Genomic DNA, 23229 nt, shown 5'->3' with positions numbered 1-23229 from the left:
AAAATGTTTTGGGTGTTTTTTTTTTTTTTTTTTTTACACATAAACTACTTTGTTTTAGTGTAGTAAATAAAATTGCAATCTACTTAGTAGATCATGGTTTGTGATAGTAATATGAAAAAAGTTGAAGGAATCTGAATACATTAGAAAGACATTGAAACTTTGTGTCTTTTTTGAATTTGACAGTAGAATAGACTGTGAGAAGGTAAGGAAGACTAGAGGGGTGTTTCATAAAATGTTTCTTAGTTTAGCCAGCTAAGTCACGCTTAGCAGGCCATGTCTGGCTTATTTCTTTTGTCATTTGGATTTCCAAAACCCAGTGAACAGAGCCTGGTCTGGACCAGCTTTATAGCCAGCTAAATTCAGAATATGAGTCTTCTTTGTTGAATCCAACACAGAGGGCCCAGTAGGTGAAGGAAAGGGTATTAGCGCCATCACTTGGTCAAAATGTACGGTACGATCAGTGACGGTTATAAGCTGCATGTCATCAAATGAAAATCATGCAATAAAATAAAACACAGTCATTTAGGGAATTTATCATTTATTAAGACGTGTATATATCTTTTTTTTGCCTTTTAAAATGAACCTGGTGATGGGGAGAGGGGTTACCCAGTATCCCATTTCTTCTTGGATCAAATTACCCTTTTTTTTTCTAAAGGGTTAATTTAGTTGCTTGCAGCTTTCCCACAGAACAGCTCCTTTTAGGCCCTATCTGTTCCCAGACACTTTGCAGAGGCCTGTACATTTTTCTCAGTAAGGTAAATTCACGCAGGGCAACCCACCCCAGTCTTCATTATATTAGTTTTTAATTATTTTTTTTTTACGATTCATATAAATATAGATAACTGAACAAGTAAATCTGGCCCAGATTTATAGAGCCTGGATCTTTTTGTTGATTGTGGAAATAAAGATAATTTGACCAATCAGAGTTTATTTTGAAATAACTTTTTTTTAGTGCTAACAAGATTCCTGTTGACTACATCTTAATTAAAGGCAGTTTGGCACTTAAAATGGTAAATATTCTTTTGACTACGTTTTCACTAAAATCATTGAAATTCTCATTTCATTGACACTTGTTTAAAATGTTAAAATTAACACTGCTTAAATATCACATATTTGGAGAAATCTCTGAATGCAATTAAAAAGGTGGCGATTCATGTATTTAATTTATCAAACCCTTTCCCTTCTATTCGTGGAATCAGTATTTCCTTTTTATTTTCAGTTATATATGATTAGGTTTCTCATTGAACTCTTGTGACGACTGCACTGTCTGCTCATGTGAATGAAAACACCAGTTAATATAACCTGTCCTGAATTAGTAACAATCAAATCAGGTGTCCATTATGTTAAACCCAGTAATCTTGGTTTGACTTGTGCCAAAGATGTGTCAGAACTGTGCGTTTAAGTCTAGCTTTTCTGAACAAGTTTTATGAAATACCCCTCAAGGATTTATTTGCTGAACTGAAGGCGTTGCTCCAGGTCGTTGTGGTAAATCTGAAGCGAAGGTAAAAGTGAAAGTTCTAGATTTACCGGTTCATCAGCATGCCAACCCTCAGCTATGGTCGTGAGATAAGAATCATGATCAAAACAAGATTGTAGATCACCTGCTTCAAATTATCAACCTCTGTTAGATAGTTGTTTCTTTCTGGTCGCCCCAAGGTTAAGGCCAGGATATCAATCGCCTGCTTGGAATGTTTGAGCAAGGCTGCTTAATTTCTTCTATAACCGACTGAAATGTTTACATGAATACATTAAGAGGCACATAGCAACTGGACTTCTCCTGTATGGCTAAAGAGAAAATATATCCACATAGAAATCAGTATGGATTTAAACAGGTTTATCATAACATATATACACCAATGAGAGGCAATTAACATACATCAGCATAGAAAAGGTCTCCATAAACGTTTTAGCAGCCATTCTAAGTGCAGTTTTTCATCCCTCCCCATGGTAGATTTACACCAAAGTATAACATTACTAAGGAAATCAGAACAAAAGGAAACCATTTTTCTTTCCAAAGCATTTAGAAGAAATAGCATTTTTTTCTATATAAACACAGTTTTTACATGTTTTCATTAAGGGTCAATTTCAGTTTTTATATTAGATTGCCAAGATTTCCTCTGCTATATGCTGTATTACTGCTTTTGTGAAAATAGTTGAATTTGTTTTTTCAAACAACTCACTGCCAAATGTGATGGAATGTGATCAGCGAAAAAAAAAAAAATATTTATCAAATACCATTTTTTCCCCTTCAGTTTAAAAATTACATCAAGAAATAATTGTCAGTTTGTCCTTCACTCATATAACAAAAGTGAAATAATATCACTATAAATTATTCAAGCCTGAAAGTATTTTCCCTGCATTAGACATAAAATATTTATATAAATTCCTTTTTGTTTGCAAATATTTGTATGAAATTACCACACACAGTAACTTAAAAATGAATCAGTAAATTAAAGGAAGCAGGAAACAGAAACCGGGTCCCCTCAGCGATAGAGACACATGCTCGTGCTCTGGTACAGGTACATGTAGGCATCGCAGAAGAGACGCTTGGCCACGCCTTTCATGTTACGCGGGACCTGACTTGCCAACTCAGCCGGAGACATTTCCAAGTACATGCCCACCTCAGGGCAGGCTTGTACTTCAGGAATGTTGAAGCCGTCTCTTTCTCCTAAAAACAGCACACAAATTAAATAAACTTGTTATGTTTGGAGAAATGCTGCATTAAAGCTCCACGCCTACCTTGTCTGTCCGCCATGCTGTCGAAGAAGATCCAGTCCTCCTTGTTTGGTCCATGCTTGACAAAGGACACGTAGTGACTGGTCTCGATGCAGAGCACGGCGAACAGCTCCAGGCGGTCTCTGGTCAGTGTGTGAGGGACGCCACGGCCGAGGTAGCCTTTAGGTATTTCCAGAGCTGCAGGCTGATGAGAGTGGCGCTGAGGGTGAGAGTGCACCTGTGGAGAAATACAGACCCCATTAAAATTTTCAAAAATGACCTTATTGAGTACACTACAAATGCAAAATAATGAAGATGCAGCAGATAAAGTGCAGATGGTCTTGTGATGCTGGCTGAGTGCTGTGTGAATAACTACTGGACCAGCCTCACAAAACAAAAATAACTTTAAAAACAAAAATCCCTATTCTGATATCTCTTGCAATGTATGAGCATTATTCTTACAATCTGTAGCTGCATACATCGTATAAATGCAACTTCTATATTTTTGGACATAAAAAAGCTAATTCATGCTATGAAAGGAGGTTAATTAATCTCAGATGAAGGACAACAATAAAAAATATACTACTAAGGGAATTAACATACATATATTTAAATAGTCTGTATTTTACCATTTCATTCATAGCTTTCTGTGCAAAAGGAGATGTTTTCAAAGGTAGCCCTATAAATAAACTTTAGTTTGAACTCAGAAGTTTAAACAACCCACCTGAGCTGAACACTTCTTACAGAAGACTTTAAATCCTGTTGGGTTGAATATTGGCTCTTTAAAACAGTCTCCACACTCTTCCACTGCCAAGTGTCCGCACACAATGCACTGTTGAGGACCTGAAACACACACACACTGAGTTCTTTTCAATGTTTTGCATCATCTCTGCTCAAATGGACGTGTTTTTAGCGTACCTTCAGAGAGGAGGTCGGTGATGTCCAACTCCAGCGACGGAATAATTTTTTCAAACATCTTGAATTTCTTTCCAAAGCGAGGCATTTGGAGGATGAGGCAGGAAGGCACCTAAGGTTTAAAGACAGGGAAATAAGGAAAGAGGATTCGCTGAGAAAAATGTTCAACAGCGGCACCTAATGGCAGAAAAAGAGGGGGCCTCAAAAAGGCTGAAATGAAACCAGTAGATCTCATCCTTTATCGATGAGGGAAGGTGAAAGAAATTTTTTTTATAGGAAATTTTAAATATAGATTCAATTTTTTCATTTCAGTGCCGTTTTTAATTAAGTATTATGTTTCAGTTATTTCTTTTCAGATATATCTTTTTTATTATTTAATGTTTTATTCTCATTTTATCGTATTTGTTGGTCATTTCAAGATACTTGGCGGTCACATTGTTGCTCTTTTTGTATTTACCTTGCATTCTGTGCATTTGATTCATAGCCAGTGTTTTTCCATTAGGGAATAAGATGATGATTCATTCTCTGCCATTACCTTCTATGACTTTGAAATTATTTATCTACAACCTTTTATTTTCCTTAGTTACAGAAACAAAACGTGGCTTGATTGATTCAATTAACAACTGAACTATGAACAAACCTACTCTTTCATGACAAAATAAAACTGGGAGCTTACCTCTGCCAATTTGAGTCCTGCGTTATGGAAGGAATGTTCTAGAAGCTGTTGGACTGTGGGCAGAATCAGGCTGTGGTTCTGGTCCAGGAATATCTGGTAGCAGTAGCTCTCCTGTACTTTACCAGCAGCTGACCTGTATAAAGAGAGAAAGAAAAAAGTCCTATCCATAGTATTTTCCAGTTAAATCAAAGAATAGGAAGAAAGGAAAGAGTACAGTTTCAGCAGAGGGTCAAGGGCAAGAATGTGGTGCATCACTATGTTGAGGAACTCCTCTGGATCTGAAACACACAAGACACATTTCTACTTTAGCTTTTTATCTCAGAATGTTGGACGGAATGTTTTTAACTTTAGGATCAAACTGACCCTTCTCCTCAGTGGTGAATGAGTGACTATAGCCGTGATCCTGCAGCTGCTCCCGAAACTTCATGATGTTTTGTCCCAGAACGAATCCCTTACTGCAAACAAAACACTCATCACGTATTTCTGTTTCCCCCAAGCAACAGAAATAAAAGGGGAAATGCAGACACACACCTGCGGAGAGGGTTTACAATGTCATGAAGCAATATTCTCTGGATTGGAGCGTCTTGAGGAGTTGTTGATTTGAACAACATGGAGTCCAACACAGAGGAGCAGGAAAACAATCTGAGCATGAAAGTGAGAAATACATTTAAAAGTTAGTCATATTTACCTTTTTTTAAATATTTTTGGACACCATGTAATTTTCTTTCCTAGCAACAAGTTCAAAGCAATGACTTAGTCACATTATAGCATTTTTTATTATCTTCTCATCATAAATTTGTGATCCTGACCCAAAGAGGGCAGCGTCCATGTAGCAGGAGTTACAGTGTCCTTGGATCCCTTTCATCCGACCAATCAGAAGCTGGTGGACCTGCTCTGTGCTGATTGGAGGAACTGTCTCCAGCTTCCCTGTGCTGCCATAATCATCATCTTCTTCTGTTTACAAAGATAAACATGATCGACTGAGTTCAGATCCACCAAATACAGGACAAATGATTAAATACAAGAGACATTTGAACTGAGGTAATTCATGAGTTTCATTTAATCAGTGAAAGGAAACTTACAGTAGTGGCCATTCGAGTCTTTAAAACCTCACATTTCACAATTTGCCAAGCATGGTGTTGGTAGCATCATGCTGTGGGAGTGTTTTAATGCTAGTGGTGCTGGTATATTGCTTAAGTTTCAATATTGAAGAGGAGCCCTTAACTTCTAATTTTTATTTTGGATTCATGATTTTAAAAATCTTTAACTTAAATCTCAAAACAACAAATTCAGAAGCTGGTAAAACTTGGACACAATGGCATGTAACTACAAGATATTCCTCCAAATATTAATCATAATGTCTGAAGTGTCAATGCCCAAAAACTGACTGACAAATGAAAGAAAGCATAACAATTCAGTCAGCCAAGTTGGCATTTATTTTTAAGTCCCCTATCATAAAAAAAACATTTATTTATTAAAACTTTAACTTTACTTCCCATTACTGCAAACATACGGATCATTTGTGTTATCGCACACAAATAAGACAATCCCTTTTATTTATTTTAAGTTAAGCATATTCCTGCTTTGTTTATTAAAAGAGAAATATTCTTCCCAAAAAAAAATTATCTTGAGATATTAAGAAACAGATTTCTGATGTATAAGTGTGACTCAATTTGAAAAATTATCCTGCTCAACTAAATGGCACCGTCACTGCAATCCAAGAGTAAAATTATATTTTTTGTGCACTTTAAAAAAAAGGAAAAAAATGCTTTCATAGTTGGATTACAAAAAAATAGACAAAAATCTATTTTTTTTTTTTTTTAAGAAAAAACTTTTTTTTTTCCCTTCACACTTATACAAGTTATTGAAGTTGTATGTTTTATAATCACTGCATCAAACAAAAACAGTTTATATAAATAAAGATTTAAACCTGTTTTCTTTCTGATAATTCAATAGAAATTTCTAACAACCACTGTAAGTCTGAACTGACCTTTTTTATCCAGTTCTGGCATCTTCTTGACATTGGCTGGTATGTTCAGAAAGCGTGAATCAGGACGGCAGGACTGCGGCTTCACAAACAATGCTCTCTTTGGAGGACAGGTGAAATAACGCTTTTCTTTAAAGGTACCATCGCTCACGCCATCGTCCTCCTCCTGTAGACAGATTTAAATTGATCAGAAACCTTAGGGGTAACATTTCGATCATTTGTAAAAATAAATAAATTTTAAAAAAAGAGCCAAAACCAATAGAACTACTGTAAATACTGTATCCTCCAAGACAAAGAACCCAAGAACCTGATTATCTCTATAAGATGGAAAAGTAAACCAGCAAATTTTCCAATATCTCACATCATACAAGTCTCACTTGAGCCATTTATTGTGTAAAGAGAGTAAACATACTACATTAAATCTAATAATATGCATCAGTAAATGGATTTACCAACTCAATTCCAACCATGATGCCTTCACGGTTGGGTAGGTTGCCGATCCAGCGGACAATCCCATAAGAGTTCCCCTTCGCTAAAGTCACCTCCACCGCAGAATTTAGACTCATGCTTTGATCAGTGTGTGTTTCAACTTTTGGAGCATCAATATCCATGCTTTCAGGCCCTACAGTGCAAAGAAAGTGTCTGAATCAGTTTGAATAAAAACAGAGAAAACAGCTATAGACAAGTAACTTTCTACTGATACCTGAAGGTATTTCTCCTTTAGTGACATCGTGGAGCGGGACTTTAATTTCTACCCCTCTTCTTCCATTCTCCTTTAGGTCCTAAAAGACAAATAGAAAACATCATGTGAATAACTTTAGTCCGTGTTTAAGAAGAAGCAGGTTTAACTTAAGGTATGTGGCAATTTTAAGCAGAGCATTTTAGGCTATCTGGAGAAGTAAACTCAAAGATAATGTAAAAAAAACTAAACCATTTATTGTGTCAAATTAGTCCCCCAATAAAAACAAGAGGGTGCCCCATCTATTTTAACTATACAAAACTAACATATTCAATGTATATACATAGAAAAATATGTCAATTTGATCCCTTGGTATTGATAGCTTCAAAGTCAATTGTTTGAATTCAAATTCAACCTATTAATAAACACTGTTGTTAAGTTAAGATTATTGTGGAGAATCGAAAACAATCCATTTGATTGCATCACATCCCAGGCTTTGCAGAATTATCTCCCCCTAAACAGCAGAACCTGGCACAAGGTAAACTGTAATCTCCCACCAGCTCCCTCTTAAGCTCAGCCATTTGCCTCAAGTAGACGTTTGTGGTCAACAAGGCAGCATGGGACAAAATGGCAAAGAGCAAAAAGCAGAATATCGGGTCCCTTTGACCAAACCAAACCAGCTGCACAAGCCAGGCCTGGGAACCAATAATATATATATATATATTTTAATTCCTTTTATTTCTTTTACTTTGAATTAGAAAACGCATCTCTTTTTAATGTTACTAGGTTTGATGTTTAGAATTGACAGTTCTCTGAATTAAGAATGGAAATTTACTTACTGTGGAGATCCTAACCATAGGTGTTCCTGACTCTTCCTGAATGTCTAGTACCACACCACAGTGACATTTGTCTTTAATGAAGAAGATGACGCTGTCTCCTGGAAATATCTCTTGTGTTTGTTGTTCATAATGGAGGTCAGACTTGGAGGGAGAATGAAGGGTGGGAGCCGAAGGTTTAACTCTGCAAAAAGGGGCAAAAATGCCGCAGTTCTTCTCACAAGAGAATCTCTTCTGATATCCATAGGTCCCATCGGTATTTCCCTTCCCTCTGTCTTCTCCCTTTAGATCAAAGATTAGCACAAAAAAAATTGATGTCAAGCACAAATCTGTCGCATCACTACTTGTAAAATATTCTTAACCTAAAGATACTTTAAGTTATCCATTTGTGAGTTCTTCAATAGTTTCTTGGTACTCAGACCTCAGAAAGATGCAGGTAACCTTTTTTTTTTTTTTTTTTTTTTTTTAATACAGTAAAACTGGAGCAGAAAACATTGAAACACCAATAATTAAGGAAGCATTAATAAACCTGATATAAACTGTACTGAAATACTGGAAAACTTGTCTGGATAAAGGGCAATTAATGTAATCCAGATTAAGTGTGGTAGCAGGAAGAGAAAAAAGGTTGTTTTTTAACTGATAATGTTCATATGTGTCAGAAATAAAAGCACATAGCATGAGCAACTGGCAAATATGAAATATCTATATTTCAAGAAACATCATGTTAAGAATAACATGTTAACCTTTTGAAGTCATGGTTTTGTGAGGTAATATTTAGGATAAATAATTAAATCAATTTATCCTCCCAAATGGGTTAAACAACTAACATGTTTCCTTTTGGTGCCATGGAACGTGTTTATAGCACATAGGAAACTAATAGCAAAATTGATATAATCAGAAACCTAAATCAGGTCTAATACAAAAAAAAAACAGTCACAGAGGAGCAACAAGTTACACTGCCACTGCCAAAAACTAAATCTAACCATGCATTCCCTACAAAAATGAAACTATGTGCACAGTGCTTCAACGGGAATGAAAAACACGTAATAACAATGTACTAAAACTCAGAAAACAAAGATTATTTTCATAATCCTTGTAAGAAGAGATTTTTTTTTTCTTGCAGCTTTTATCATACAGCTGATTGTTGAAATCCTGCCAAGACTGAAAGACAACAGTAAACAGTAAAACATTGCTTTCATCCATTAACCTGGGAAGGAAATGATTTGATTTCATACAAACCTCCCCTGGAGAAGGCACACATTGCAATTAAATGGGAAATAACAGGATGATTAACAGAAGTCTGGGTAGCTGGTTTGGGCTTGTTTTGCAGCCACATAAACAATTAATAGAAGTTATTGTTGACAACGTGGATTTTACATGAAAACAAATCAAGCGGGTGTTCTTATTCATTACCTGCCTGCCCATACCAACCTTAATTATTAGCTTAAGTATTAGTGTTGCACCGATACCAGTATAGGGCAGGGCCCCAAACCAGCACTAAAATGGTGGTATCGGTACCATCAATACCATTTTTTAGAGCCAAAGTTTAATCTACTATTGTCACCCATTCCAGGTGGGCAATAAAAGTTCTACTGGATTCCCTTTGTATCAGTCTTTTTCCTTCTTCACAAAGGTAGGCAGCAGCTTGACAAAGCCATGATGGCAATTGTTTTACATTCAAGTAGTATGCAGTTCTTCATATACACACACACACACCCACCAATGTTAAACAGATGGTGTCGGTATCAGCATCGGCCGATTCTGCACAGCTGCAACACTACTGATGATTGCACAGCCATGACAATTAGTTATATGAAATGCATCAACCATCTAAAGGTGGCTTTTCTGTATTTTTGGCAAAACCACCGAATTCAAGGTGATTGCATTTATGTGTATAATATGTTATGCTTCAATGATAGAAAAGTAACAGCCTCATCTTCAGAGGTGTCAAGTAGCAAAGTACAAATACTTTGTTACTATACTTAAGTACACTTTTTAAGTATCTATACTTTACTCAATTACTTATTTTTCTCCCTACTTCTGACGTCTGCTCAGTACATTTTCAAACAAGTATCTGTACTTTCTATTCCCTACATTTTTAAAACAAATGTTACTCGTTACTCTTGGCTTCGGTTTTATGTTTATAAATATTTATTTCATATCAAATACAGATCATTGGTGCTATCCACATCTAGTGAAAATTAGTGTAATTGGATGAGTCATATAACGCGAACACTCATTGGTTAGCTAAAGGAAATCATCAGTAGCAAGCAGTTGTTCTTCAAACTGCAAAGGTGAATTGTCTATGCTATGCTACAATGTCGGATTCAGAAAAAGATGTTGAAATGCCTGAAACGTCGGTCACAGGTGAGAGCGTATCGGGAGATGGAGACGGAGACCAACAAGACCTCCCTCATCCCTGGCCCTATCTCAAAGAAATTTGCGAAATAGTTGAACAATTGAGCTTTAAAATTCATATAGTGGAATCTGGCTGTTTTTTTTAAAGGTTACTTTATACTTTTATACTTTAAGTAGTTTTTGGAGCACATACTTTTTCACTTTTACTTGAGTAAAGAGGTCGAGTTGATACTTCAACTTTTACCAGTGTTTTTAAACTGCAGTATCTATACTTTTACTTAAGTAACAAATGTGTGAACTTTTGACAGCACTGGTAAAGTTGGAGCGTCCAGCACCAGGCTACACGTGATGCAAATTAGCCATTGACCTGTGACAGTCTGGGTTGATGCTGCGAGCCACTTTTAGACACAGCAGGCAAACCTGCTGTGGAAAAAAAGGAGAAGATGATGAGAAAAAGAAGCAGAGAAAGTGTGGACTGCTGGAAGAACTGCGATGAACTGGTGACAGTAATGTGAAATGGTGTGCTCAGAGATGACCCTGCACAATTTGAATATGTTTGGCTCAACCTACTGATGTGAAGCAGGATTCTCCACCATGAATATACGGTATATAAAAAAATAAATAAATATCAATCAAGGCTCAAAATGAGCACCTTGATTTGTGCTTGAGAATGGCTTTGTCTCCATTCAAACCCAGGTTTATAAAACTTGCAAGGCAGCATAAAGCCCACTGCTCTCATTAAGCCATAAAAGAGAGAAAAAAAAGGTCAGTTTACCTGTAGTTCAATTCCAAAGTATCTTCCTGTTATAGGGTGCAGATAGCTTGGGTCTACAATGGGTCCAATGTAGCGAATGATGCCTCTCAACATCTGTCCATCTTCTTCAACCATCACATCTGTTCCCATGGTGAGCTCCAGGGCTGCCAGAACAGCATATCCGTCTCTGATCCAGTTTAGCCTCTCAGACTCAGGCTGGCAGGCCAACAGGAGGTCAGCCTCATCCGCATCGAGTTTCTTTAAGCATTTTATCTCAATATCACAAGTCACACCGGTGCTCGAGTTTAAACACTCTACTGGTAACTTTGTGGGAGGACTGCGCTTGGATGTTTCAAACCTATACTTGAACTCCCGTATGTACCATAAACTCCCAAGCTTGACGCTGTAGTAGAATTTAGGTTTTTCTGTTAGGATGAAATAAACATATTCTGAAGAGCTCATGTTGTCCAACCCTGGAGATATAGCAGAGCTCTGCACAGAGACACAAAACAATGACAAGTTTAGTTTAGGGTTAATTATTTGCTTGGCAACACTGCAGCTAGGTCGTTAGCAAATTGCAAAGTGTAATACGACACTGGGATACTAGTGTCATAAAATAAATAAACCTAAAATTAACTGAACTTTTTAGAGAGTTTATGACTAATGGATATGTTTGTAGACTTACCGAGTCTGCTTTAGGGTTTAATCTCTGCTGTTTCGAAGCTGTTTTCGCTAAACGTCCGAGCAGCTGCCTGAAGTTTCACTTCCCCTTTCATTTCATTTCGCTTTCACCCCGCAGCAGTTTTTACGGTGCTCCGACAGACGCGACAAAACGCGGAAACGCAATTTAAATCTTCTAAATATGTATATGAACACCTAGGACTTTGTCCTCTAGCGCCGTTTTCTGTTAAAATGCGTTAAACTAGGAGTAATGTCAGTGACACAGATGTTTTTAAATCTGTTGACAGGTAGGAACGCTTATCCTGAGAGGCAGAGGGGAATTGCAGCCCTCAGTAATGTCTTGAAGGCAGGCTGTGGAGACTTTCCTCGTTTTTGCTATTCGTCCACATTTCCGCATCAGACTTTATCTATATTTGAGATCGAGTTGAATATCTTCATCAGACTTTATGTTAAACATTATTTTTATGTAGGTTATCTTTCCCAGTGCTTAGGTCACAGGCGTAACCAGAGAAATGTGTATTGATCGATGGTTTTCCCTTCCAGCTACATCAGTGATTAACCTCCTTTAAAAGCAGCAAAATCAAATTTAGAAATGTGTCCCACATATTGCTGAGAGCCAAAGTCTACTGAAATTATTGATGGGTCATGTCCACACCAGTCCTTCAGAATATGGAGGACTAACTCTGCCATATTTAAAAAATAAATACATAAATAAATAAATGTCCAATAAATAAATAAATAAGCATATAATTAATTGCCCCCAAAATACAATAAACAAACAAATGTAGGTAGAAATGAAATTATACAGTGAGACATAAATGTATATATCTCTTTTAATTAGCTTCTTTATTTATTTGCCTTTGTAATAATTACCTTACTTATTTATTGCCCATTATTATCTTCAACTTTATTTATTTATTACTTATTTTTTTGTTATTTATTTATGTGCATTTGATAATATTTTTGTCTGTTTTAGTCTTCCTTTGTATTTTTTTTTTTATTTCTGTATGCATTTCTGCCTCATTATGCAAATGAGGAAGGGGTGTGTTTAACAAAAGTTCTAAGTTGTTGAAAGAAATGTCTGCTGATCTTATGAAAACTTAAATCGAGAGAGCAAAAATCTGCAAGTGGGCTATGCCTGCAAGTCAAGAGCGAGGGCATATAGTGCGGCATCTTTTAGCTGTGATTGGTCAGAATATTGCACGTGACTCAAGAGGATATGACGTAGCGGTGCATTGGACGTAAACATGGAGGAGAGAGAGGCACTGAAAAGGCAGATTGAACTTTTACAAGGTTTCTTTCTGTTTTTTGATCATTTTATAATGTTTTCTGTGACACCAGCGAGGGATGAAACCTTCCTGCTGTTGTTTGCTGTGTTTACATCAGATGTCTGTAGTGCTGTGCAGCTTCTTTTCACACCGTTTAGATGGAAACGTTAACCGTTGGTTTTATGCTTAGATTAGCTTCAAGGACTTTAATGCCTTTGATGTGCGAACATAGATGTTTATTTGGCTTGTCAAATATTTTGTTACTTTCGAGGCAAAGAGTTGTGTTGTATCGATAATTTTTATTGTTCTGTGTACTTGAATGCGTTTGAGAGAATCAAATTAGATGATAAATTAATTTATCAAAATTAAAACAACCATTGTTTCCCCTTAGTTGCATTAGAGTTTGTTTAATTTTATATCAACTATTTAATGTTGGTTAAATAGTCTTCTTAAATCTTCTTAAATAGGTAGTCTTCTTTGATGGAATGAAAAAAAACAAACAGTAGTGAAACCTGTCAGTCATCCAAGACATCCAGCAAAAAAAAAAAAAAAAAAAAAAAACTGCACTTCGATGCTTTTAAATGCACCTTTCTTCATTTTAGAAGGAAAAAAGGAACGAAACATCTAAGAACATGAGAATCAAAGTGTATTGTTTTTAAAAAAAACCCTAAACAAATAAGATACTTTCATTCTGGAAAATGACAAAACTAACCTAAAGTATTTGGAGATAATAAAGATTATGTTTTCTTCCCAGGGGGTACAATGGCTTTATATCTTTAACCAAAATTAAAGTGTGAGAAATGACAGGATATTCATTCCATATTGTTAGGATATTTAACCTTAAATGAATGAGAAATCTCTTAAAAAGTTAGATTTGCAAAGTTTGTTCTTTGTTACAACAGATGAAACCATCAGGATTATCTTAAACAATGATAGTAATCACCTTTTTTGTTACTGCAGTTTAAATTGCAATGAAAGATGTCATCCCAAAGGGGAATTATGGGGTGTTGCTCAGGGAGAGTTTCAATGCATCAAACCGGTAAGGACTAGCGGAGCTGGGTCAGGAGTCTTGAGAAAGTGTGCTATCCTTATGGAAGGAGGTAGGAGGGAGCTTGTATGCTTCCTATAATAGCTCCTCTATAGCATAGGGAGCTCGCTATGTCCTTCACTGGAGCTAGAGAGCTGTAAGTACTTCCACAATGCTTTGCATGACAGCAGGTATGGGACCGCCCACCTTACAGATGTTAAAGGTATAGTGGAGGATGTCCTTTTTCCAGGTGGATCGTCTAATTAAGTGGTCCTCCTCATTGTCAAACATTCTGGTGATATGTTTACGTAAGGTCGTCCTACATGCTCATCTCCATTTTCACTTACCGGTGATGAGTCTGACATAGTGGAAAAATTGAGAGTAAGATTTTGAGAGTAAGATTGTATGAGCGATGCAAACAGCAAATTTTAAACAGAGCATGCACGAGGAGAAATGGGCTAGTGCACGCTCTCGCACGTGCTTAATAGGCGTTCCCTCTAGGGAATAGGTTCAAGGTTGTGTGTGCATTTTCTTTTATGGGGAGAGGGCAGGCCTTTTTATAAATTCGTTAAGATCCTCCACAATACCTTTAACAAAATAAATTTGTATGACATACTCATATACACACCTTCATATGCTTTGCTTTGTGTAATGGAGAGCTCCAACAGTTCTCTACATTTGTTTAAGCTCTGTTTTTTTATGGAAGACTAGTATCAGATTAGTGTAGCACCATCATATGCGTTTTCAGCATATGATGACATCTGGGAGGCTTAAGGCTTTGAATTTGGCACTGCAATCTAGACGTCCTTTCCTACCCACTATAGAGTTGCTACTGTTGACCCTATAAAAGGTGAAAGAATTGAAACTAGGAGCTAGAATTCAATTAATTTTGATAAAGCCACAGATTAACTGTCTGAGGTTTGAATTGACAATCTTGTGGCCTCTCCAGGAAGCAAAACCCCTGTTTATACGGGCCTGTAAGTGATTGTGTGGAGCCATAACGTCAAAGATACCCGACACATATCCCCCCTAGTCCTTTCATAAATAGATGGTTCCACTAACTGTGTGCATTTTCAGTCTCAAAACCCAACTTCAAATTCAGAGGATTTTGCATCCCAGCCTGGGTATGTAAGCACCTATGTAAGTATGTAAGCTTAAGAAGGACCTGTTCAGATTTCAGGTTTGGAAAAAACTATTTAACATCCAAGATATAAACTTAATGAGTGGAAAAAAACTCCCAGATATTTGTGTCAGTTTTTCTCTGTTTTATGATTTATTGTATGTCTCTTAAGTCATTTTAAATAAAAAAATGGTCAATTCTCAGATCTTATCAATAAGCATAAGAGCGTCCATGGAGATGAACCAATCACCGCAGCACAGCAGAGGCAACCTGAAGTTTCTACAGCAGCCATAGGCAGAAGTTTCAGCACATCTGTTTTCCAGCCTCATAGCTCCAGTGGGAAGCCCTATGCTCCTCAGAGCCGTGGAAGTTGGAAAAAAACATACTCTCTGAGGAATAATGCCCCCCAGTCCTCTGGGCCACCTCCATCAGGGGCCCCCTCCAATCCCCTTCATCCATCAGCCTCCAAATATGGAGCTGGCAGCATTCCTGCAACAACATGCAGCAGAGAGAATCAAACCAATCTCACCAAAACTGTCACTTCATTATCAGGGAATCTCACTCAGAAGAAAGAGGGAATTGCTGGCAGGCTAATGGGGGTGAGTGGAACAGCAACAGCACCTTCAAACACTTCTTCTGAAAAGCAAGGTTCAAGTTCAGGTGGAGCCAGTATCCATCAAAATGCACCAAAGACTCAGGAAGGTCATCAAAAGGCTGAAAACAGACTTGTCATCCTGCCAGGAAAGAAAACAAGTGCTTCCTTTAATGTTTCATCTGTTGCTAAAACAAACACTTTAATAAGTTCTCAGAAAAGGATTCAGGTGCAGAACAAGCCTTCCCTGAGCAATAAAGCCAGTCTAGAAACTTACAGGACTAAAAATTTTCAAGGTATACCAACTCAGTCCAGTGATCCCACCAGACCGGCTCTACTTTCTCCCTCTAAGGAATCAAAACTCTCATCCCAAACCCCACAAGGACAGGTTAATGCACCCTCAGTACAAAAATCCAAATTCACCTGGGTGAAGAGCCAGACTGTAGAGCTGGAGCCGAAAGCAGTAAGCTCTGTTTCTATACCAATAAAAAAAGTTACTACTTCTCAGGCATCGGCCCTTAAAGCTTCAGTTGGGAGTCCGTTATCAGGTGCATTAAATAAGAAAACGCCTAAAAAGTTTCCCAGGAAACTCAGTCCTGTCACCATAGCACCTAAAACCTCGAAGTACAGATGGGTTTCATCCTCTGGAGTCCAACCCAAGACACAGCGCAAACCGTTGTCTCCCAAAGCCCTAACTGTTCCTCAGAAAGTCCTGGAGAGAAGAGATGCTGCCAAGAAGCTTAAATCAGCCTCCACCCCCCCTGCAAGACTGAAGAAGGGAATCACAGCTTCATCTGCCAGCTCAGCAGTTGTGAGCCGTTACCGTTGGAAGGCCGAAGGGTTAACAGCAGGGTCGCTGACAGGAACCGCAGCAGCCGGCAGCCATAGATCTGCCTTTCACTGGACGGCAGAGAAAAGCAACAAAGGGCTAAAGGTCGGACATGTTTCTCCAACTTTATCTCAAAGGGCTTACCTCCGCTCCTCCCCTGGTGGGTTCAAGCTCCGTAGCAGGATGAAAATCATCAGGAAGTCTCCCTGCAGGTACATTCACACACTAGTTTTTTCTAGATAGGCTCTCTTTTGCCAGAAGGTGGCAGCAAAGGGATTAGAAAGTCAATTTCCATAACTTAGAATTTGGAATAGTGTAGCATACAAATATCTTTAAAACACATAAGTACGAAGAGGATTAAGGCCACTGAAAAAAAAAAAAAGTTAACTGATTTTTTAATTTTATTTCAGTTTAATATGGGAAAAAAGTCAGAATTCTGACTTTTTTCTCAGAATTCTGACAGCTAACAAACATGTTAGCATCAAGCCATAGCCATGTCTGTTTTAGAGACTAGCTCTCTTGTTTTAATGACCTTCTGTTCCTCCATTAATGAGGGGACCCCTCGGGCACGTAAAAAGTTGCCTAATTCCGTCATTTTCCACCAATGTGTGGTGGCCACCTCAAGCAACTCGCATCTTTGTCAGTGAAGCTGAGTGCTCCCACATTTCTTCCTTCATGGTGCCCATCTACATTAAGATCCTAAAGTCTGAGATTAAAATCAGAATTCTGAGAAAAAAGTCAGAATTCTGAGATTAAAGTCAGAATTCTGAGAAAAAAGTCAGAGTTTTGTTTTTCCCATGTTAAACTGAAATAAAATTTAAAAATCAGTTAACTTTTTTTTTTTTTCATTTGCCCTAATCCTCTTCTGAACACAAGTGATATATATTTAAAGGTTATTTATGTTAATATCTCTAGTAACCTAAGAGCAGTGAGCAGAGAAGTCCTCTTGCAATCCGAAAGTTATATGGTTGACTCCAACTTCCTCTTGTGAAATGTCAGTGTGCCCCCAGGCAAGGCACTTAACCTTGAGTTGTTTGCTGATTAGTTTATGTATAGAGAGTTTGATCAGGTGAATGTGGGTTAAGTGTTAAGTGCTTTGATTTGTCAGTAATAGCAAAAAAGTGCTGTATAGATTCAGTTCATTTACAGTTTTGGATAGGAATGAATGATCCTACATAAAGGTACTAAAATAAATTATATGCAGTTTAAAATGTTATTGCATAAGACAATTATAAAGTATTTTTTCCATGATATTAAGCTTTAAAATGCTGACCAGCTTTATAGAGATACATATTTCATTTTACAGCAGGACTTTGTACCTGTCCACACTTGATACGTGTCTATCCCCAATAATGACCCATTTTATGTCTCTTGGTCGACAAACTCTCCTAAACTTAACCTAACTGTGAATATGTTGAGTATATCCAAAAAGTAAGAGGAGAGATACATGCTAATAAGCTAAAGGCAGCTATCAAAGCTCCCTGAACAACTCAGCAGAAGACATTTCTGTTTTTAAAGTCTTTTCTTAAATATTTTTTACCTAATATTCTAATTTTCCAAGAAGAAGAGTTTTCAATTAGCTCAGTTATAAGAAATGAACAGAAATAAGTCAAATTTACTCAGTTACAGTTACAAACTTACTCAGTGTGAAATGCATACATAGACAACATCAAGATCAATCTACAAAATTCCATTTTTAAAATTATATCCTTGGAATAAGTTCCTCTTCATTTCTGAGATGTACCGGTCATTTTTGTTTACTGATATTCGTGTTCATCAGTGTGGTTCTCTCTCTGTTCTGATCTTCAGGGTAAACCTTTTTTCTCTGTTCTGTCTCCATGTTCTGCCTTCAGTGTCGGTTCATCAGAGAGGGTGAGCAGTCTGGCTTCAGGAAAGCTTTCTCCACGTAGTCGCCTGCACACCATCACCAGGAGCCCTGCAGGCCTTCGGAGGACACCTTCCAGGGAACTGGTCTGTTTTGGCAGACACAAGCTGAGGCGCCTCTCTCCCACTTCGTCAAAAAGTAAGAAACGCTCATCAGGGTACTTAAGATGGACCAGTTTCCTGTAAAGTAACTGATATGAATTGAAAGAAGCTATCATAGTTTGTAGTCCAGTTGACCCTGAATTGTTTTATCACTTAGATGCTTTGACATTAGCCTGTTTTTAAGGTTGATCATTTGTTGTCCCACATTTTAACCTTGTTTTATCAATTTAGATAAATAAGCAGAGATTTCTTGTTTAAGAGTTGCTGTTCTGGTCAAAATTGGAGCAATTACTATAAACTAACTTTTACATGTGTTTGTTTAGCTGTTCTAAAAGTAGCTGCTAAATAATCCCGTAAACCTTAACAGTTTTTACTGCTGGTTTCAAGTCCTACCATCTAGGATTCTGTGGCTCTTTTGTCTTCTAGCAGCAAATAGAATTATGTTTCAGTCAAACAGAGGGCTTTGAGATGTCATTTGACAGATTTCTGTTTTAACTTTAGCAGCTTAAACAGATTAAATATTAGTTTTCTTCAAAATGTTTGATTAGTGATTGTGGTTCATGTTTTCTGCTCTACTTATATGTTCCTGTTCATTGTTGCTCCCGCTTTAGTTCCAATCACTTTTAATGTCTCTATATATAATCCAGGTGTATATCAAAATATTATATTTTTTTTTTTACATTCGTAATACAAATACTAATAAAAGTGACACAAATAATTTGAAAGCATTGAAAGAAAATGTAGTCTGCGTGATTAGCAGCTAATGACGCTGACGTTGATTTCCCTATGACAATTTTCTTAGTCAAAGGGTTATTTTCATTTTATTTCAAATAACTGTTTTTGATCCTTTCTCTTTTAAGACCTTAAAGGCTTAATGGTCAGACTTGAACTCTTAAGATTCATAAACTACTTTTGAAATCACAGAAAGCAAGGCTGAGAGATTTATTGATTTTATTGATTAATCCAACTTCCATTTGATGAAGAATTTATTTATTTATTGGTGCACTTCCATAGTTCAGAGTGTCACTGTTTGTTTTTAGATGTATATTCATAACTGTTAATACCTCTACATGCAAGCATCCGGTTTGGCATAATTTCATTGTCTTCAATGGCAAAGCCTGCAAACTTGATTTATCAGCATGATTCACACTGTGATTTAGTTGTACTTTAATTTAGGTCAACTCACAGAAGGGATGTTTGAAAAAATAGTTGTTTAGAATCATTTTAGCCATTTTTCAACATAACTAAAGGTGTCAAAGAAAATCAATTAGTTAGATTTGGTGGGGTATTTATTTTTTAAGCCATGTCACCAAGCTCAAATGGGAAACAAAGAGATTAAAAACCTGTGATTTTAAGTAAACATGTTATTTCAAAATATATTATTGTTCAATTTTAGGACAATAATATCACTCATTAAAAATCATTGACCATCATTTTGATGTGTCAATTCAGATGTTTGCACCCTTCCGTTTGAGCTTTAGGATCTTGACCAGTTAGATCTCTATAAGGTGAGGCAATAATGTTTCCAAATGTTTTCTTCGTATAAAATGCATTTATTTATGTATCGCTCCAAACAAAATTCTGGTCTGCCAAATATCCACTCTTGCAGTTGCAGCACTGGTGCACATTAAATCTAGCTTTAATTTACTGCAGTAGTTAGAAAATAAAGAGTTTAAAGTTAATCATTCCACACTGATCAGCTCTTATAAAACAGTTTTTGAAGCTTTTATTGCTAAAAGCAATGCTTATCGGGTATCAATGGTATAAGGTGAAAGTATTTTTACACAGAGTTTGTTATGAATAAGAAGGAAGAGACTTTGCCTTTCAAACCTCCCACCCTCTTCTCCTGTAATTTAGCAGTTTGTAAAGTCTAGGCCCTTCTTTGGGGTCTTGAGGTTGCCTCAAAATGAGGTTTTATCTGTCTTAATTTAGCCATCACTAGTTTATTTTCTTACAGATCAACTTGGATTACAATTCATTTGTTATTGAAGAAAACATTTGGCCTCTTTGATTTAAAATTCAGTTGCTTTTTGTTTCTCAGGTCTAAATTTTTGGGGAACTAACTGATCCTTCAGATTATTTTACAAACAAAAAGTAAAACTAAGTTAGAAAGACAAAACTCAGGGGAGTGGTGGCCTGGTTAGGGCATTGCGCTTGGAATTCAGAGTTTTTAAGTTCTAGCCCCACTTCCACAGACTGCCACTCTGGGTCCCTGAGCAAAGAACCTAAACCCCACACTGCTCCTCGGCCGCCGCGCAATGGCAGTCCACTGCTCCCAAAGGGAATGGGTTAAATGCAGAAAGTTCATTTTGTTGCTTTGTACTTTTGACAGTATAATGACAATAAAATGACGGGGGGGGGGGGGGGGGGGGGGGGGGGGGGAGTGTTGCTAAGATAAATGAGGTGTAACTGCATTGTTGTTACGATTGAGAAGAGACATCTCTGTTTAAGCTAAAGGAACACAATGCCATATTTTTCTTTTTTTTTGGTTTTCTTTTAAACTTTTATGTCCATGTTGTTGTTTTTTTCCTACATACCAATTTCTGTTTGATTTTGTTTTGTAGTTTTCACTTCCAGTTTTGTCAGTTCGATTTTATATTACATATTTGAACCAGTTTGTGGCTTTTCCAGTAGAGGGCAGCAAATAGCATCCATGACCTGCCTGCAAAGGCTTTTTAGGGCCTGCTGCCACAGAAGGGGCTTACAGACAGATTATAAGAGGAGCAGGGAGGTGGAGGGGCCGGGGGTGTTAATTGATTGCCCAATTCAGCCGTGATGGCGAACAAGTGCCGATAGCGGGTAATTTGCAGAGGTGGATGCGAGCGGAGCTGCTGCTATCAAGCCATGGCACCGCTCTCCCTTCAGCAGATAAAAAGGAGCTAATGCATAATTATCCTTTTGCAAATTGGATTGTTTTAACGAACTGTAGAATATAGGCCTAACCTGATGGAAAGCAATCATTGTTTTTACAGCCCTCCCCTCCTCCCACTGTCTCTCCCTCCACTGGCCCCTCCAACCCTCCGGTCGTTCTGAGCGCACCCTACACGCCTCATGCCCATCTTGGTGTAATCTCCCATTCTCAGTGAAGTCAGAAGACATTAGAAAAGCCATCACTATTAACATTAGGCTTTATTCCTCCTCATGGCTCTCTGTCGAGCGCTCGGATTCTCTTGCCTCGGCCTGGATATTTTTCAGACCACCTCTTTTATCCCATACAAACAACCTAAACGCCATGCAGCAGAAACATGTGCATCCCTAATTAAAGACGGGTGTTAAGATTCAGACTCAGGAAAGGTGGAGCAGGGGTGAGTGAAGAGGAAGATGGAGCGAGGGAAGCTGCGCGTAGCCGTCTGCGACTCTGATAAGAGCCGCTAATAAAGAGCAAATTGAATTACTAATGATGGGAAGCAGAGTCCCTATAGATGAGCCCGTTAAAAACAACCTTATGACCACTCACACATGCATGATAATACACTCACAAACAATGTTTCTTAATTTCCTCCTCAATGACTGGTTTGAGCCTACTGGCCACCTTAACGGGGGGGGTTGGCATTCTGAGGTGCTTGGTTATCTCTGGTTTAATTTAAAGAGGGCATAAACCTTAGCAAGCAGTTGGGACTGTAATGAATCGATGGTGTGTGTGTTTGTGTGTGTGGAGTATGTACCTAGTGGCGCCCACGGAGCCCAGATAATCAAATAAAGCAGATAAATGTCAGGAATGGACGGAAAACTGTGAAGAAGAGTGCTGAGCCATGCGGCTTCAGGCCCCATGCAACAGCTTCTGGAGCGTCTTAGGTCTCTATCTAAACTCTAGCTTTTCCCTCCCTTTCCCTCAGACAGTGCGTCTCTTTACTCACTTGTTCTATGCTGTTATTAGTTAACAACCTGGCCTTTATAGAGGAAATGGCATTGTTGAAAGAAAACCAGATGTCATCTTTGCAGTTTACCACAAGACATTTGAGGACTCAGAAACGTGGGAGAGGGTGCCCTGGTCAGATGGGAGCAACGCTGAACGGCATATAGAACATTATCTGTGGACAACTAGCTGAATGTAACCTTGATCACATCTCTACTGACAAGCATGGTTATAGGTGCATGTTTTGGGATGCTTTTATTTAACAACAGTAGGGAAGCTAGTCTAAGTCCATAGGAATGTTAATGGAGCTAAATCAGGAGCAATATTCTAGTAGGATGAGCAAACATTTCAATCTCTAGATGTGGTAGTCTGTTTTACAAATACTTCAACAAATTAGCTGTAATTGGAGCAAATAGTGGTTCTGCAAAATATGACCGGAAGAAAGAGTGAGCTGTCCTTTATAAAAATATTAAAGCATGATTTGTAGTTTTTTTAATATTCTGTCTTGGTTTATAAGTCAAAATTCCACTAAGATGTTTTTGCTGTTTTGGGTTTGTAGTCATGATCGTAGTAATCATCAACTGCTTCATCCCAGACTGGGTCACAGGAACACCAGTCTCAGCAGAAATGCCCAGACACCTCCTCCAGCTCCTCTGGGGAAAGCCTGAAGCTTTAAGGGCTGGCCGAGGGGCATAGTCCCTCCACCACGTCCTGCCCTTTCTTTTAGATCTCTTTCCAGCGTGATGTGTCTGGAATACCTCTAAGGCTTTCAAAAAGGATGTCTAAGACTCCTCAACTGACTTCTTTCGATATGAGGAACAGGGATTCCTCTTGGTGATTGTCCGTGCAATGGAAGCTCTTTGCAGCTGCTTGTATCCAGAATCTCATTGTTCGAGTCATGACCCAGATTTCATGACCATATGTGAGGGTAGGAACCACCAATGTACCAC

At 37.8% G+C, this 23229-nt stretch overlaps 2 protein-coding genes across 3 annotated transcripts in view; one reads left to right on the top strand and one right to left on the bottom strand.

Annotated features, from left to right (window-relative positions):
- Nucleotides 1-1819: 1819 nt before the first annotated feature.
- On the bottom strand, nt 1820-11919 carry cyldl (cylindromatosis (turban tumor syndrome), like). Its single transcript, XM_038291779.1, has 15 exons — nt 11606-11919; nt 10942-11412; nt 7812-8090; nt 6997-7075; nt 6746-6915; nt 6297-6459; nt 5116-5260; nt 4838-4948; nt 4670-4761; nt 4521-4584; nt 4307-4439; nt 3634-3742; nt 3440-3558; nt 2740-2953; nt 1820-2668 (listed from the first exon to the last, which is right to left on the bottom strand). Exons 2-15 carry the CDS (start codon nt 11380-11382, stop codon nt 2484-2486), a joined length of 2304 nt encoding a protein of 767 aa, XP_038147707.1. The 5' UTR covers nt 11383-11412; nt 11606-11919; the 3' UTR covers nt 1820-2483.
- Nucleotides 11920-12813: 894 nt separating this feature from the next.
- The window catches only part of zc3h3 (zinc finger CCCH-type containing 3), a 76650-nt gene continuing 66234 nt past the window's right edge, over nt 12814-23229 (top strand). For both annotated transcript variants that reach the window (XM_038291798.1, XM_038291797.1), the window contains exons 1-3: nt 12814-12894; nt 15221-16649; nt 18291-18460. In XM_038291798.1, the coding sequence (XP_038147726.1) occupies nt 12849-12894; nt 15221-16649; nt 18291-18460 (1645 nt within the window). In that variant the 5' untranslated portion in view covers nt 12814-12848. The remainder of the gene's footprint in view (nt 12895-15220; nt 16650-18290; nt 18461-23229) is intronic.

This window comes from Cyprinodon tularosa, unplaced genomic scaffold (assembly GCF_016077235.1).
Source record: "Cyprinodon tularosa strain WSP-4 unplaced genomic scaffold, ASM1607723v1 ctg30, whole genome shotgun sequence".
Lineage (NCBI taxonomy): Eukaryota > Metazoa > Chordata > Actinopteri > Cyprinodontiformes > Cyprinodontidae > Cyprinodon > Cyprinodon tularosa.
Note: the sequence above shows the minus strand (reverse complement) of the source record. Positions and strands in the feature narration are given on the sequence as shown.

What these genes read in the sequence shown, in the direction of transcription:
- cyldl (XM_038291779.1), bottom strand. Translation starts at nt 11,382, where the DNA reads ATGAGCTCTTCAGAATATGTTTATTTCATCCTAACAGAAAAACCTAAA. An exon ending in TAAAGGAGAAATACCTTCAG is followed by an intron (nt 6,916 to 6,996) that starts GTATCAGTAGAA and finishes TTTGCACTGTAG; the next exon opens with GGCCTGAAAGCATGGATATT. An exon ending in TCATGGTTGGAATTGAGTTG is followed by an intron (nt 6,460 to 6,745) that starts GTAAATCCATTT and finishes ATCTGTCTACAG; the next exon opens with GAGGAGGACGATGGCGTGAG.